This window comes from Bufo bufo, chromosome 3, assembly GCF_905171765.1.
Source record: "Bufo bufo chromosome 3, aBufBuf1.1, whole genome shotgun sequence".
NCBI lineage: Eukaryota > Metazoa > Chordata > Amphibia > Anura > Bufonidae > Bufo > Bufo bufo.
The window spans coordinates 626,595,209-626,609,101 of NC_053391.1; the positions used below are offsets into that span (position 1 = coordinate 626,595,209).

Sequence of the window (13,893 nt, forward strand, 5' to 3'; positions counted from 1 at the left end):
AAGGGTGGTTGAAAAAAGTTCCAGTAAATGTGTCAAATAAGACATTCCCACAGAATAACATAAGACAGAAGGCTATTTAAAGGAGCTACTTACCTTAAGTAATTCTAGGCCTGCCCTGATTGCTTGATCTGTTGACACACCTTCTTCTTCATCATCTACTGTGCCATCAATCGACTTGTTTACCAGCTTAATGAGGGAACTTTCAAAGAAAGCATAAATGAGTATATGCCAACAGTGAATGGTAATACAACCAACCAGTTAAATTGAAAGAAAGACGCTGCATAAAGTAAAATCCGCAGGGACCAACAACTAAACCTCTGACGGCAGTGTGAACATAGCCTTAGAGGGGTTGTCTAGGATTTTAGGAGTGGTGCCCGAATCTCAAGAGTTGTGTAATTCTGGCACAAACTTCTGGAGATGCAGCAGAACAGCAGGGGTTCAGTGGTCAGACTTCCACTGACCAGATAGTGATGGCCTGTCCTGAGGACAGATCATCACCTGTAAAATCCTGGCCAACCCTTGTAAAAGACTTCCAGAAATGAAAAACTGCAACCATGAGCATCTTGGATAATAATGTGCGATGCATTCTCAGGTACAACTAAACAATAACAAGACCCTATCTGGGAAGGGTTTACTATAAACAAACAATTCAGGCCTGTTAAGGCTAATGACCTCTCTTAGGGCTCTTTCACACCTGCGTTCTTGTCTTCCGGCATAGAGTTCCGTCGTCGGGGCTCTATGCCGGAAGAATCCTGATCAGGATTATCCTAATGCATTCTGAATGGAGAGAAATCCGTTCAGGATGCATCAGGATGTCTTCAGTTCCGGAACGGAACGTTTTTTGGCCGGAGAAAATACCGCAGCATGCTGCGCTTTTTGCTCCGGCCAAAAATCCGGAACACTTGCCGCAAGGCCGGATCCGGAATTAATGCCCATTGGAATGCATTGATCCAGACTTAAGCTAAACGTCGTTTCGGCGCATTGCCGGAGCCGACATTTAGCTTTTTCAGAGTGGTTACCATGTCTGCCGGGACGCTAAAGTCCTGGCAGCCATGGTAAAGTGTAGTGGGGAGCAGCATACTTACCGTCCGTGCGGCTCCCCGGGCGCTTCAGAGTGACGTCAGGGCGCCCCAAGCGCATGGATCATGTGATCGCATGGATCACGTCATCCATGCGCATGGGGCGCTCTGACGTCATTCTGGAGCCGCACGGACTGTAAGTATACCGCTCCCCCGCTCCTACTATGGCAACCAGGACCTTAATAGCGTCCTGGGTGCCATAGTAACACTGAAAGCATTTGGAAGACGGTTCCGTCTTCAAATGCTTTCAGTACACTTGCGTTTTTCCGGAACCGGCGGGCACCTCCGGCAACGGAAGTGCACGCCGGATCCCAACAACGCAAGTGTGAAAGAGGCCTTAGGAAGGCTCGTAAAACTGCTGTCAATTCCCTCAGGTTTGAGGATGATAAAAGACATCTGGAGATTCATGTCCCATTTCTTGCAGAACATGGGCTCTGATTGTAGATGCTTCTCCACCGTCCACCAACTTAGTGATTTTTTTATTTTATTTTTATGTGTAAGATTTTTATTTTATTTCCTAAGGAACTGTGTGTCTTTTCCCAAAATGAAAGAAGGAAAGATTGCAAGACCCTGGTGTAGGCCTGAGCCCAATTCACAGAGGAAATTGTTGATGATAAAAGTCCCAGCAAGCGCATGATGTCGCTTATCGATGCCGTCCTTTTTGGAAAAGATGATTCTTACCCAGGTTACTAGGTTGATCTGTTTTCTTGGTGCAAAAAGGAGGATATATGGTGGGTGTCCAGAAGTACCCCCAGAAATAACTTTGCTGACTTGGAATTAGTTTTGACTTCTCTTGATTGATGACCCATCCTAAAGAGGCAAGGGTTTGTTTCACAATTCTGAGATGGCCAAGAAGACAAGCATAGGAATCTGCTGCGATCAGAAGGTCGTCCAGATAGGGGACCACAATTATTCCTTTTATATGAAAGTAACATACTACATCTACCATAATCTTTGTGAAAAGATGTGGCGCACTGGAGAGGCCGAAGGGTAAAGCCTGGTACTGGAAGTGACCGAGCTCTCCTTTTATGTAGACAGCGAACCTGAGATATTTTTGACTCTCGCTGTGAATAGGATCATCATAATAGGCATCCGCCAGATCAACTGTTACCATGTAATAATCTTGAAAAAGGAGATTTACTGCAGATCTTATTGATTCCATCTTGTTTTATAATGATTATTATTTTTTATGACAAAGTGATTTAGGTCCTTCAGATTGAAGATCTTTCTGAACTTCCCATTCGTTTTTTTATTTTTGGAACCAGGGAGAGTAGGTTTACTGCTAGTCCTGGACCCTGCTGGTCTAACGGAATATTTATAATGACGCTTTTTTCTAAAAGGAAAGAGACTTCTGATTCTAGAGCTTCCTGTTTGCCTAGATCTGAACAAACCTTGTTTGTAAGGAATCTTACAGGCGTTAAGGCTTGACCCGATTGGATTTAAGTAGACTGATGGGGAGAGGTGGGAGCCATACGTTTGTCTATTACCGAATTTACCTCATCCCTAATAAGGGTTCTAAGGTTTTCCATAAATGATGGCGACTCTTCCGCTACCACCCCTTTTAGTGCAGCGTGGACATAGCAGTTTTTTACAAGCACATACACCAAATGTCTGAACCTGTGGTTCCTCTCTAACTGAGCAGGAATACTATTGCGACAACTATCGTCACGTTTAGGCCCCATTCACACGTCCGCAATTTATTGTGGACCCATTCATTTCTATGGGGCCGCACGATGTGCTGTCCGGATCCGGAAATGCGGATCCGCACTTCCGGGTCCGCATTGCCGTTCCCGAAAAAAATAGCGGACAAAAATAGGCAAATTCTATTAGTGCCGGCGATGTGCGGTCCGCAAAATGCGGATTGCACATTGCCGTGTCCATGTTTTGCGGATCCGTCGATCCGCAAAACACGCTACGGACGTGTGAATGGAACCTTAGGAGGAATTCTGACTTAGAGGCGTTCAGTCATAATCCCAAAGATGGTAGCGTCGCCCCATTGGCTCCTCAGTACATACATTAGAAAAACTAGACCCAAAGGGAGTACCATCACTTGCACCCAGGTGGTACTTTTGAGAATCTAGATAAGAAAAAAATCCATCTGACAACCCCATAACTTAAACGGAGGATGTCTCTTACCAGGCTGAGGGCCTTGTAGGGATCAGCAGATCTGCATGGGGTGTCAGTATCAGCGGAGGACATCCTGGTTATTCTCCAGCAATCATCAAATTTCTGGGATCGCAGAGTCATTTTAAAACTCAGCTTCCGCTTACACTGGCTCCGCCTCCACGAGCGCTTCCTCCTAGCTACGCCACAAGCCGGCCGGCCTACGCGTCAGCCACCGCCGGAAGCGCGACCAGTACTGGCAGAGGAAAGGGTAATGCAGCGTGTCTTCCAGAAACCTCCTGCCCACAGAGGATTCCCCTGCAAAGACGCGCATGGCGTCGATACCCTCTACACAGGGGTAGGAACAGCCCGGGATGCCCAGCGCAGGACTTACACCGAGGGACCGAGAAGGAGAGCCCACGATCCACCCGGAGCCTCTGTCCCCTGCTCAGCCTATAAATCTCCAAAACTGCTTAACCCCAAGACAGCATTCTTATGGGCGCCTTGCTGTCCTTTCAAAAGGAAAGGATGCTTATCGATGAGCAGATTAAATATCCTTTATACCAAAGTGGATAACATTTCTGCACTTGAGCAAAAGCTGTAACTTATTACAGATGCCATAATACACAGCTTCTTACCTTATTGACTCCTTGTCTATGTGCACAGGTGCGATCCGTTCAAGCAGAAACTTCATCATTTCCAGAAAAGGATTCGTTGGCTGCTTAGGATTGCCCAGTTTCTTGGTAATATCACGCTTTTATTTTTCAAGAGGATTGCAGGGAAGAAAGATGTGGATTAGCTTAACCTTTCATTTACATATTGCGACAATTATCCTGGTTGCCATTAATTTCTATCAATTAGGCAAACAACTCCAAACGATTCCAAACTAAGTTCTGCTGGAACACTGATACAAAAAATTTGGCGTTTTGCACTGAATTGGTTTGACAGCACAGAAATACTTTTGGTCTGTTGACTACAAACCCAGTGGATGTCTGCACAGAACCTTAAAGTGGTTTTGTCACTTCAGCAAGTGGCATTTATCATGGCATTTATCATGTACATAAAGTTAATACAAGCCACTTACTAATGTATTGTGATTATCCATATGGTCTCCTTTGATTAATTTTTTCATCACATTATACACTGCTCGTTTCCATGGTTACGACCACCCTGCAATCCTGCAGCAGTGGTGGTACTTGCACACCAAGAAAAATATCAGCCTCTCTAAGTGACTGGAACCATGGGAGCTCACATAGGCTGGTGCTTTATTTATTTTTATAGTATGCAAGCACAACCACCGCTGATGGATTGCCGAGTAGTCGTAACCATGGAAACAAGCAGTGTCTAGAGCAGTAATAACGAGATTTTTAGAAACTCGCCTGTAAAATCTGTTTCTCGCTTGATTCATTGGGGGACACAGACCATGGGTATAGCTGCTTGCTGCCACTAGGAGGCGACACTAGGCTGAAAACTGTTAGCTCCTCCCTCGCCAGCTATACCCCCTCCGGCCAGGAGAGAGCTCTCAGTTCGTGCAAAAGCAGTAGGAGAAGCATAAGGATATCACAAAAAACAAACGCACACGGTCAACGGACCCAAACGGGGGTTGGTGCTGTGTCCCCCAATGAATGAAGCGAGAAACAAATTTTACAGGTGAGTTTCACAAAATCTCGTTTTCTCGCCTTATATCATTGCAGGACACAGACCATGGGACGTCCCAAAGCAGTCCCTGGGGAGGGAATACAAAACCAGAGATAGAAAGTAAGAGAACCTCGTGACCGTCATCACACCGCGGCCTGCAAGACCAGGTGGCCCAGAGCGGCGTCCGCAGAAGCGAGAGAGTGTGAACCCTGTAAAACTTTGTAAAAGTGTGGAGGGAAGACCAGGTCGCGGCTTTACACAACTGAGCCGCTGACGCATGGTGGAAGTGAGCCCAGGAGGATCCAAGTGCCCTGGTAGAGTGGGCCGTGATACCCGGAGGGGGCGTCCTGTCCCGAACACGGTAACATTCCAAAATAGTGGAGCGAATCCACCGGGAGATCGTCACCTTCGAAGCTGCCAACCCGGAAGGACGAATAAGGCGTCCGTGCGCCGAAAGGGGGCCACGGCCGAAAGGTAAATCCGCAGAGTTCGCACCACATCCAAACGGTGCAACAACACCTCTCGGATGGGAGGGCCCAAGACAAAGGGACGGTAGGACAATGTCCTCATTGAGGTTAAAAGCCGACACTACCTTGGGTAAAAAGGAAGGGACCGGACGGAGGACCACCTTATCCTGATGAAAGATTAGGAATGGTTCACGGAATGACAGAGCTGCCAACTCTGAAACTCTTCGTATGGATGTGATGGCCACCAGGAAGGCCACTTTCCAGGATAGCAGGCGGAGGGAAGCCTCCCGTAGGGGTTCGAAGGGAGAAGCTTGCAGAACCCCCAATACCACAGATGAAGCGGGGGACGGTAATGCGGAGCGGAGTGCGCAACACCCTGAAGGAAGGTCTTAACAGGACCCTGTCCCGCCAAGGATCGTTGAAAGAATATGGAAAGGGCCGACACCTGGCCCTTCAGGGAGCTGAGTGCCATGCCCAATTCCAGTTCGGATTGAAGGAACGCCTAAAAGACCGGCAGGGAGAAGGATCTGGGAGATAGGTCCCGCTCCTCACAGAAACAAAGGAAGGACTTCCAGGTTCTATAATAGATCCTGGAAGAGGTAGGTTTCCTGGCCCGAATGAGAGTCCGAACCACCGCATCGGAAAAACCCCGCTGCTTCAAAAGGAAGGTTTCAAGAGCCACGCCGTCAAACGTAGAGTATCTAAACTCGGGTGGAAGACGGGCCCTTGCGACAGAAGATCGGGTCTGAGAGGGAGCGGGTACGGAACGTCCCCTAGTAGGACGACAAGATCCGAATACCATGTCCGGAGCGATCAGCAGGGTCTGAACGCCTTCCCACTTGATCCTGCGGAGAATCCGAGGCAGGAGGGACAACGGCGGAAAGACAGAGGAACATGAAGCCATCCCACGGCGCCACGAGCACGTCTACTTCGCGAACTGCGGGATCCCTTGCGCGGACGAAGTAGCACAGAAGCTTGTGATTGAGGCCGGAGGCCATCAGATCCATGTCCAGCCGCCCCCAGCGATGACAGAGGGCGTTGAATACTTCCGGATAAAGAGACCATTCCCCGGGGTCTATCGTCGTCCAGCTCAGGAAATCTGCCAACCAATTGACAACGCCGGGAATGTGGACCGCCGACCGGGCAGGAACATGGGTCTCCGCCCACCTGAGGATCCTCAATGCCTCAGACATGACGGTCGAGCTGCGAGTCCCCCCCTGATGGTTGACATACGCCACAGCTGTGGCATTGTCCGACTGGACTCGGACATGACGGCCCCGCAGGAGGGGAGACCAATGGCGCAGTGAGAGGAAATTCTCACAAAGCTCCAAGACATTGATGGATAGTCTGGACTCCGAAGAAAACCAAACGCCCTGGGCAGTCCGAGTGCCGAAGACCCCTCCCCAACCGGGAAGACTGGTGTTGGTCGTAATGACCATCCATCTGATCGGAAGGAAAGACTTCCCCACTTCCAGGTGAGTTGGGGAGAGCCACCAATGGAGGTCCGACCAAACCTGTTGAGGAAGGGAAAAGAGACGATCCAAGGACTCCTGGGACTTGTCCCAGGTTGAGAGGATCGCTCGCTGAAAAGACCGAGTGTGAAATTGAGCGAATGGCACCGCCTCGAACGAGGCCACCATAAGGTCCAAAACCCGCATACAAGTCCGAAGCAACAGGAGCACCACGCTGCGAAGGTCCTTCACCTTATCCGCTGGAAGACGCACCCGAGCTGCCCCGGAGTCCAGAATCATACCGTGGAACCGAATCCGAGTGGACGGGACCAGGGAGGGAGGATTTCCGTAGGTTCACTATCCACCCAAAGAGGGTGAGTGTGTCTAAGGTGATCTGCAGACTCTCCTCGCACTGCCGAAACGACGACGCTTTGATGGGAATGTCGTCCAGGTACGGGATCAAGGTGATGCCTCTGGAGCGAAGAAGGCCCATAAGAGGAGCGAGCACCTTGGTAAACACCCTCGGCGCAGTCGCCAGACCAAATGGCAGGGCGACAAACTGGTAGTGGTCAGAGTGGACCGTGAAGCGCAAAAAACGCTGGTGGGCGATCGCGATGGGGACGTGCAGGTAGGCGTCCTGGATATCCACGGAAGTTAGCTTCCTTGGCGCAAGGGGAATGGCTATCACGGAGCGAAGAGACTCCATGCGAAAACGGCGCACTTGAAGGTAGCGGTTTACCATCTTGAGGTCCAACACCGGGCGGACCGCTCCCTCCTTCTTGGGCACAATGAAGAGGTTGGAGTAAAAACCGGAAAACCGCTCCCTCGCCGGAACGGGGGAGATTACTTCCCTGACCAGCAGATCTGGAACCGCCTGAAAGAAGGCTCCCGCACGAGACGGCTCCCTGGGGGGACAGGACAGAAAAAAACCGGTTTGGAGGCATAGATTTGAACTCGAACTTGTAGCCCGAAGTGACCACCTCGAGCGCCCAGGCGTCTGAGATGTGGGTCTGCCAAATCTCCTGAAAATGAGGATTGCATCTTCATGCGGGGGATTGCTTGCCAGAGGAAGAGCGCTGAGGCTGCGCTCGGGAACGCCAGGCGGGCTGTGGCTTGAATGAAGGCTTCCGCCGTTGCTCCTCGGTGGGCTGCCTTGCGGTTGAGGAAGCCGCCGGGCGGTGCCCGTGAGGCGGCGAAAAGACTGGCGAGGCGCCGAAGGACACGGTCGGGAAGAAAGCTTGGGTTTGGGCTGCAGAAGATGGGTGCTTTTGCCACCCGTGGCCTCAGAAATGATTTAGTCAAGTTTGGGCCCAAAAAGACGAGAACCAGCGAAAGGAAGGGAGAGAAGGTAACGCTTGGAAGAAGAAACGGCCTGCCAGGCCTTTAACCAGAGTTCCCGCCGAATGGATCCCGCGTCCAAAGCCACCTTGTAAAGGTACTTCCCCGCCTGGGATATCTGGGCCGCCAGAGCTTGGAGTTCTGTGCGGGAAAGGTCTGAGTCTAAATCCTGATGTAAGCGCAGGGCCTATTCAGAAACCGCCTTAGCCACCAACGCTGAAGCAAAAAATGGGACGGAGTGCCGAACCGGTGGTAGAAAAAAACGACTTCGCCAGCGATTCGACCCGCCGGTCCACCGGGTCCTGCAGAGAGGAGACTGAAAAGACTAGCGTGGCATTAGCAGGAGGTGCTCAAACCCACATGCAGTCGTGCATATATATAGGGGAGCAAATCCTGCACTTGTGGCCCGTTGCTAATGGCGATCCCCAGCAAAAATACATACGGTGGAGGATGCCCGCAGCGAACCACAAGTACCACAATAGACATCCTACACAAGGTAGCAATTGTGTGGATGTAATAATCAATATAACAAAATAGTAGCAAAGACAGGTGCACTCTGCAGTCTTACTAAACCCTCAAACTGATTTTAAAATTGAGAGATTAGTCAACATATCCTACGGTGTAGGACATGTCTAAGCCCGGGCCTAGACATGTGGCAGCAAGCAGCTATACCCATGGTCTGTGTCCCCCAATGATATAAGTGAGAAATATTAAACTTCTTATGATCCAGTAAGGAATTCTAAAATTTGAAACCACAACAATCATAAAGCATTGCCTAAGGAGCCTGAAAAGACTAGCGTGGTATTAGCAGGAGGTGCTCAAACCCACATGCAGTCGTGCATATATATATATATAGGGGAGCAAATCCTGCACTTGTGGCCCGTTGCTAATGGCGATCCCCAGCAAAAATGCATACGGTGGAGGATGCCAGCAGCGAACCACAAGTACCACAATAGACATCCTACACAAGGTAGCAATTGTGTGGATGTAATAATCAATATAACAAAATAGTAGCAAAGACAGGTGCACTCTGCAGTCTTACTAAACCCTCAAACTGATTTTAAAATTGAGAGATTAGTCAACATATCCTACGGTGTAGGACATGTCTAAGCCCGGGCCTAGACATGTGGCAGCAAGCAGCTATACCCATGGTCTGTGTCCCCCAATGATATAAGTGAGAAATATTAAACTTCTTATGATCCAGTAAGGAATTCTAAAATTTGAAACCACAACAATCATAAAGCATTGCCTAAGGAGCCTGAAAAGACTAGCGTGGTATTAGCAGGAGGTGCTCAAACCCACATGCAGTCGTGCATATATATATATATAGGGGAGCAAATCCTGCACTTGTGGCCCGTTGCTAATGGCGATCCCCAGCAAAAATGCATACGGTGGAGGATGCCAGCAGCGAACCACAAGTACCACAATAGACATCCTACACAAGGTAGCAATTGTGTGGATGTAATAATCAATATAACAAAATAGTAGCAAAGACAGGTGCACTCTGCAGTCTTACTAAACCCTCAAACTGATTTTAAAATTGAGAGATTAGTCAACATATCCTACGGTGTAGGACATGTCTAAGCCCGGGCCTAGACATGTGGCAGCAAGCAGCTATACCCATGGTCTGTGTCCTCCAATGATATAAGTGAGAAATATTAAACTTCTTATGATCCAGTAAGGAGTTCTAAAATTTTAAACCACAACAATCATAAAGCATTGCCTAAGGAGCTCCTTAAGCACTCCTGTCCCCATTTTACCTTTCCTGAGAGAACATATGCCTCATTCAAACAGCCGTATGAATGAGTCGCATCCATTCGACAATTGTGCCGAACCCCACTCCTTTCAATGGGGCCGCAAAAGATGCGGACAGCACACCGTGTGCTGTCTGCATCCGTAGTTCTTTACTTTGGCCCAGCAAAAAAAAAAAAAAAGTATAAAAACACATAAGGTTTCAAGAATCATCGCAGCTTTCTTCCAGAAACCATACCCCATCTGTCCATAGGTTGTGCAGCTCAGCGCACAAAGTAAATGGGACAGAACTGCAATACCAGATTGTAGACAGGCGTTGTGCTGTTTGAAAGCAAGCAGCCATGTTTTTCCATTCCTGGACAACCCCTTAAAAGGAGAGCGTCTCTTACCACGCAAACTTCTGCCTGCTTGCAAAAACAGGTTGGACTGACAAGCTTCTCCAGCTGGCCTCTAATTTTTTCATCTTCTTCTAAAACTTGTGTGAATTTCTTTAAAAAGTCTTGACCTTTACCAGGGTCTGGTAAGTTTCCTAAGACGAGAGAGAACAAATTAAATACACAGTGCAAATGAAGTCCCTTGCTGTTGTGAATGGTAGATATTTTGTTACGCAAATAAACCTGTAACATTTAGCAACAGATTTTGTGCGTTAAAACCTGTGAAGATTCTAAACCATGATCAACCAACTGAACAGCTTATTGGATTTTGTATGGAGAACAGATGTCCACAGGTTACCTATAAAATGGAGTGATAAGTGATTCAATCTAATGAATCGATTTTGTTTCAGTAGCAAGAGCTTTTAACTTGTGAGGGGCCCTGACAATCTCGGGTCTATGCTACTGCTCCAAGTAGCAGAGCAAGCACAGAGGCTCTGCTTCCACTACTGGAGCAGTGACTGCACATGCGCTGCTACACTTCTGTGTAGTAGCACATAAACATCACTGCTCCTGATGCAGAAGCGTTTGTGCGGCTACTTGAAGTGGCAGCGCAAAACTAAGGTCGAGATGTCCGGCCCTGTAGATCAACAAGTAGTTGGGCGCTGAAGAGCTCTTGCTAATAAGACAAAGTAAGTCTTTAAAAGTGAAGGTTTAAATTACTGTATATTTCACCTTATAAGATGCACTTTGTGTGTGTGTGTGGGGGGGGGGGGGGGGTAATGTCAGTGCATCTTATGAGTCGAATACCAATGAGCCATTAAACAGTCATTAGTACAAGAGGATTGCTGAGCAGTGAATGCAGTGCTCCCCGCGCAGGCTCTGTACTCTATGCTTCCACACACTGTGCTGTGATCTGCGAGGACGTCGGTGCTCTGTGACCTAATGCTCTGCGACGTCAGGTCACAGCACAGCAGGAAGACCACTGGATCTCAGGAGCTGCAGCCGGAGCATAAAAGGAAAGTTCATTTGTTCTTTTTGTCTGCTCTGAGCTGATTTACATAGGAGTCTGATCTAAGGTCTGAATGGGGGGGGGGGTGTCACACACATTGGGGGTCCGATCTGAGGACTGAATGGCGGGTCCCATGAACATTGGGCGTCAGGAAAAAAAAAATTTCATCAATTTTCCTCCTCTAAGGCTAGTGCTACACTGCAACTTTTTGTAGCGCAACCAATTTTAACTACTAAACTACAGCTGCAGTCCACTAGTTAAAATCATTCGTGCTACAAAAAGTTGCAGTGCAGTCCAGGTCTAAGACCTAGGTGCATCTTATGGAGAGGCAAGTCTTATAGGGCAAAAAATATGGTAGCAGGTAATCTTGTTTTTTTCTACGTGCTGGGTAGGTTGCTGAATGAGCCCTCCATGTTTACTTACACGTTGAATCTACTGCTGTTGGAAAGACCAGTTTCTCCATCAACTACTAATAGTTCACATGCATTTACAATAATAAATATTCTACTATGTGCAGAAAGACAAATCCAGCTTTATGTGATGAAGACAGACACCTTTAGAATCTTTGCCAGCTGAAGAGGGGACGAGTCACCAGTCCTGATAAGTCTGTTGTAGTAAATAACTGTATTCCCTATAACACAATTCAGTAGCATCCCAAGAACTCTGTGTTTCATTCCTGTTACTGCTAACTATAATTTATGACTAACATGCCAACTGGGCGTTACCAGGTGGGGGTGTGTCACTGCAAACTCACACTGTTAATAAGGGAAGGGTAACTCAGTTGCCAATTTACTTTCACGTTTCTAGAAGGAATAATAGCCGAACACCGCAGAATTATAAGAAAAGACACTTCACAATTGTTATTTCATGGAGAATATGAGTAGCCATGTCAGACTGGTCACAGGTTCCCTTTCAATGTTGAAAGATGACAATTTTATATGTGGACTTACGGGTAATGACCATCACTTTGGAAAAAATTGCTTTACTCCCAGACTCAGACTGCAAGACAAAATTTTGAAATATTTAACAATAAATTTACCATACATTGAATAACAAAGAAAGCTCATGTCAGCCAAACCAGAAACTCCCCCAAAAGATAAAGATCCATAAGTAGACAGATGTTTTGGGGGCACCTGCCCCTCATCAGTATAGAGCAGGGTCCTGGCTGGCTGGATGAGAAGTGTAGGAGGCAGCTCAGGGGAGCACTGGTTCTGACATGGTTTGGCTGACATGTGCTATTCTGAATACTTCTTACCCATGAAGTATTGCATTTATAGGGAATCTGTCACCACAATATTAGAAAAATATCTGCTGCAGATAAGGAGTCCAGATTGCTACGGTACTTTTTATTTTCCTACTGCCAGACTTAAAGACCATCAGTATTCAAAGCTGCACTAACATACACTGCTCAAAAAAATAAAAGGGAACACAAAAATAACACATCCTAGATCTGAATTAATTAAATATTTTTCTGAAATACTTTGTTCTTTACATAGTTGAATGTGCGGACAACAAAATCACACAAAAATAAAAAAATGGAAATCAAATTTTTTAACCCATGGAGGTCTGGATTTGGAGTCACACTCAAAATTAAAGTGGAAAAACACACTACAGGCTGATCCTACTTTGATGTAATGTCCTTAAAACAAGTCAAAATGAGGCTCAGTAGTGTGTGTGGCCTCCACTTGCCTATATGACCTCCCTAAAACGCCTGTGCATGCTCCTGATGAGGTGGCGGACGCTCTCCTGAGGGATCTCCTCCCAGACCTGGACTAAAGCATCTGCCAACTCCTGGACAGTCTGTGGTGCAACGTGACGTTGGTGGATAGAGCGAGACATGATGTCCCAGATGTGCTCAATTGGATTCAGGTCTGGGGAACGGGCGGTCCAGTCCATAGCATCAATGCCTTCGTCTTGCAGGAACTGCTGACACACTCCAGCCACATGAGGTCTAGCATTGTCTTGCATTAGGAGGAACCCAGGGCCAACCGCACCAGCATATGGTCTCACAAGGGGTCTGAGGATCTCATCTCGGTACCTAATGGCAGTCAGGCTACCTCTGGCGAGCACATGGAGGGCTGTGCGGACCTCAAAAGAAATGCCACCCCACACCATTACTGACCCAATGCCAAACCGGTCATGCTGGAGGATGTTGCAGGCAGCAGAACGTTCTCCACGGAGTCTCCAGACTCTGTCACATGTGCTCAGTGTGAACCTGCTTTCATCTGTGAAGAGCACAGGGAGCCAGTGGCGAATTTGCCAATCTTGGTGTTCTCTGGCAAATGCCAAACGTCCTGCACGGTGTTGGGCTGCAAGCACAACCCCCACCTGTGGACGTCGGGCCCTCATATCACCCTCATGGAGTCTGTTTCTGACCATTTGAGCAGACACATGCACATTTGTGGCCTGCTGGAGGTCATTTTGCAGGGCTCTGGCAGTGCTCCTCCTGTTCCTCTTTGCACAAAGGCGGAGGTAGCGGACCTGCTGCTGGGTTGTTTCCCTCCTACGGCCTCCTCCACGTCTCCTGATGTACTGGCCTGTCTCCTGGTAGCGCCTCCATGCTCTGGACACTACGCTGACAGACACAGCAAACCTTCTTTCCACAGCTCGCATTGATGTGCCATTCTGGATAAGCTGCACTACCTGAGCCACTTGTGTGGGTTGTAGACTCCGTCTCATGCT

General features: G+C 48.1%; 1 protein-coding gene across 2 annotated transcripts in view; it reads right to left on the minus strand.

Moving 5' to 3' along the window:
• PDS5B (PDS5 cohesin associated factor B) overlaps positions 1 to 13,893 on the minus strand; it is a 148,963-nt gene that overhangs the window by 44,870 nt on the left and 90,200 nt on the right. For both annotated transcript variants that reach the window (XM_040426139.1, XM_040426140.1), the window contains exons 15-18: positions 12,162 to 12,210; positions 10,218 to 10,357; positions 3,821 to 3,936; positions 94 to 199 (exon numbers count right to left, since the gene is read on the minus strand). In XM_040426139.1, coding sequence (XP_040282073.1) covers positions 94 to 199; positions 3,821 to 3,936; positions 10,218 to 10,357; positions 12,162 to 12,210 — 411 coding nt within the window. The remainder of the gene's footprint in view (positions 1 to 93; positions 200 to 3,820; positions 3,937 to 10,217; positions 10,358 to 12,161; positions 12,211 to 13,893) is intronic.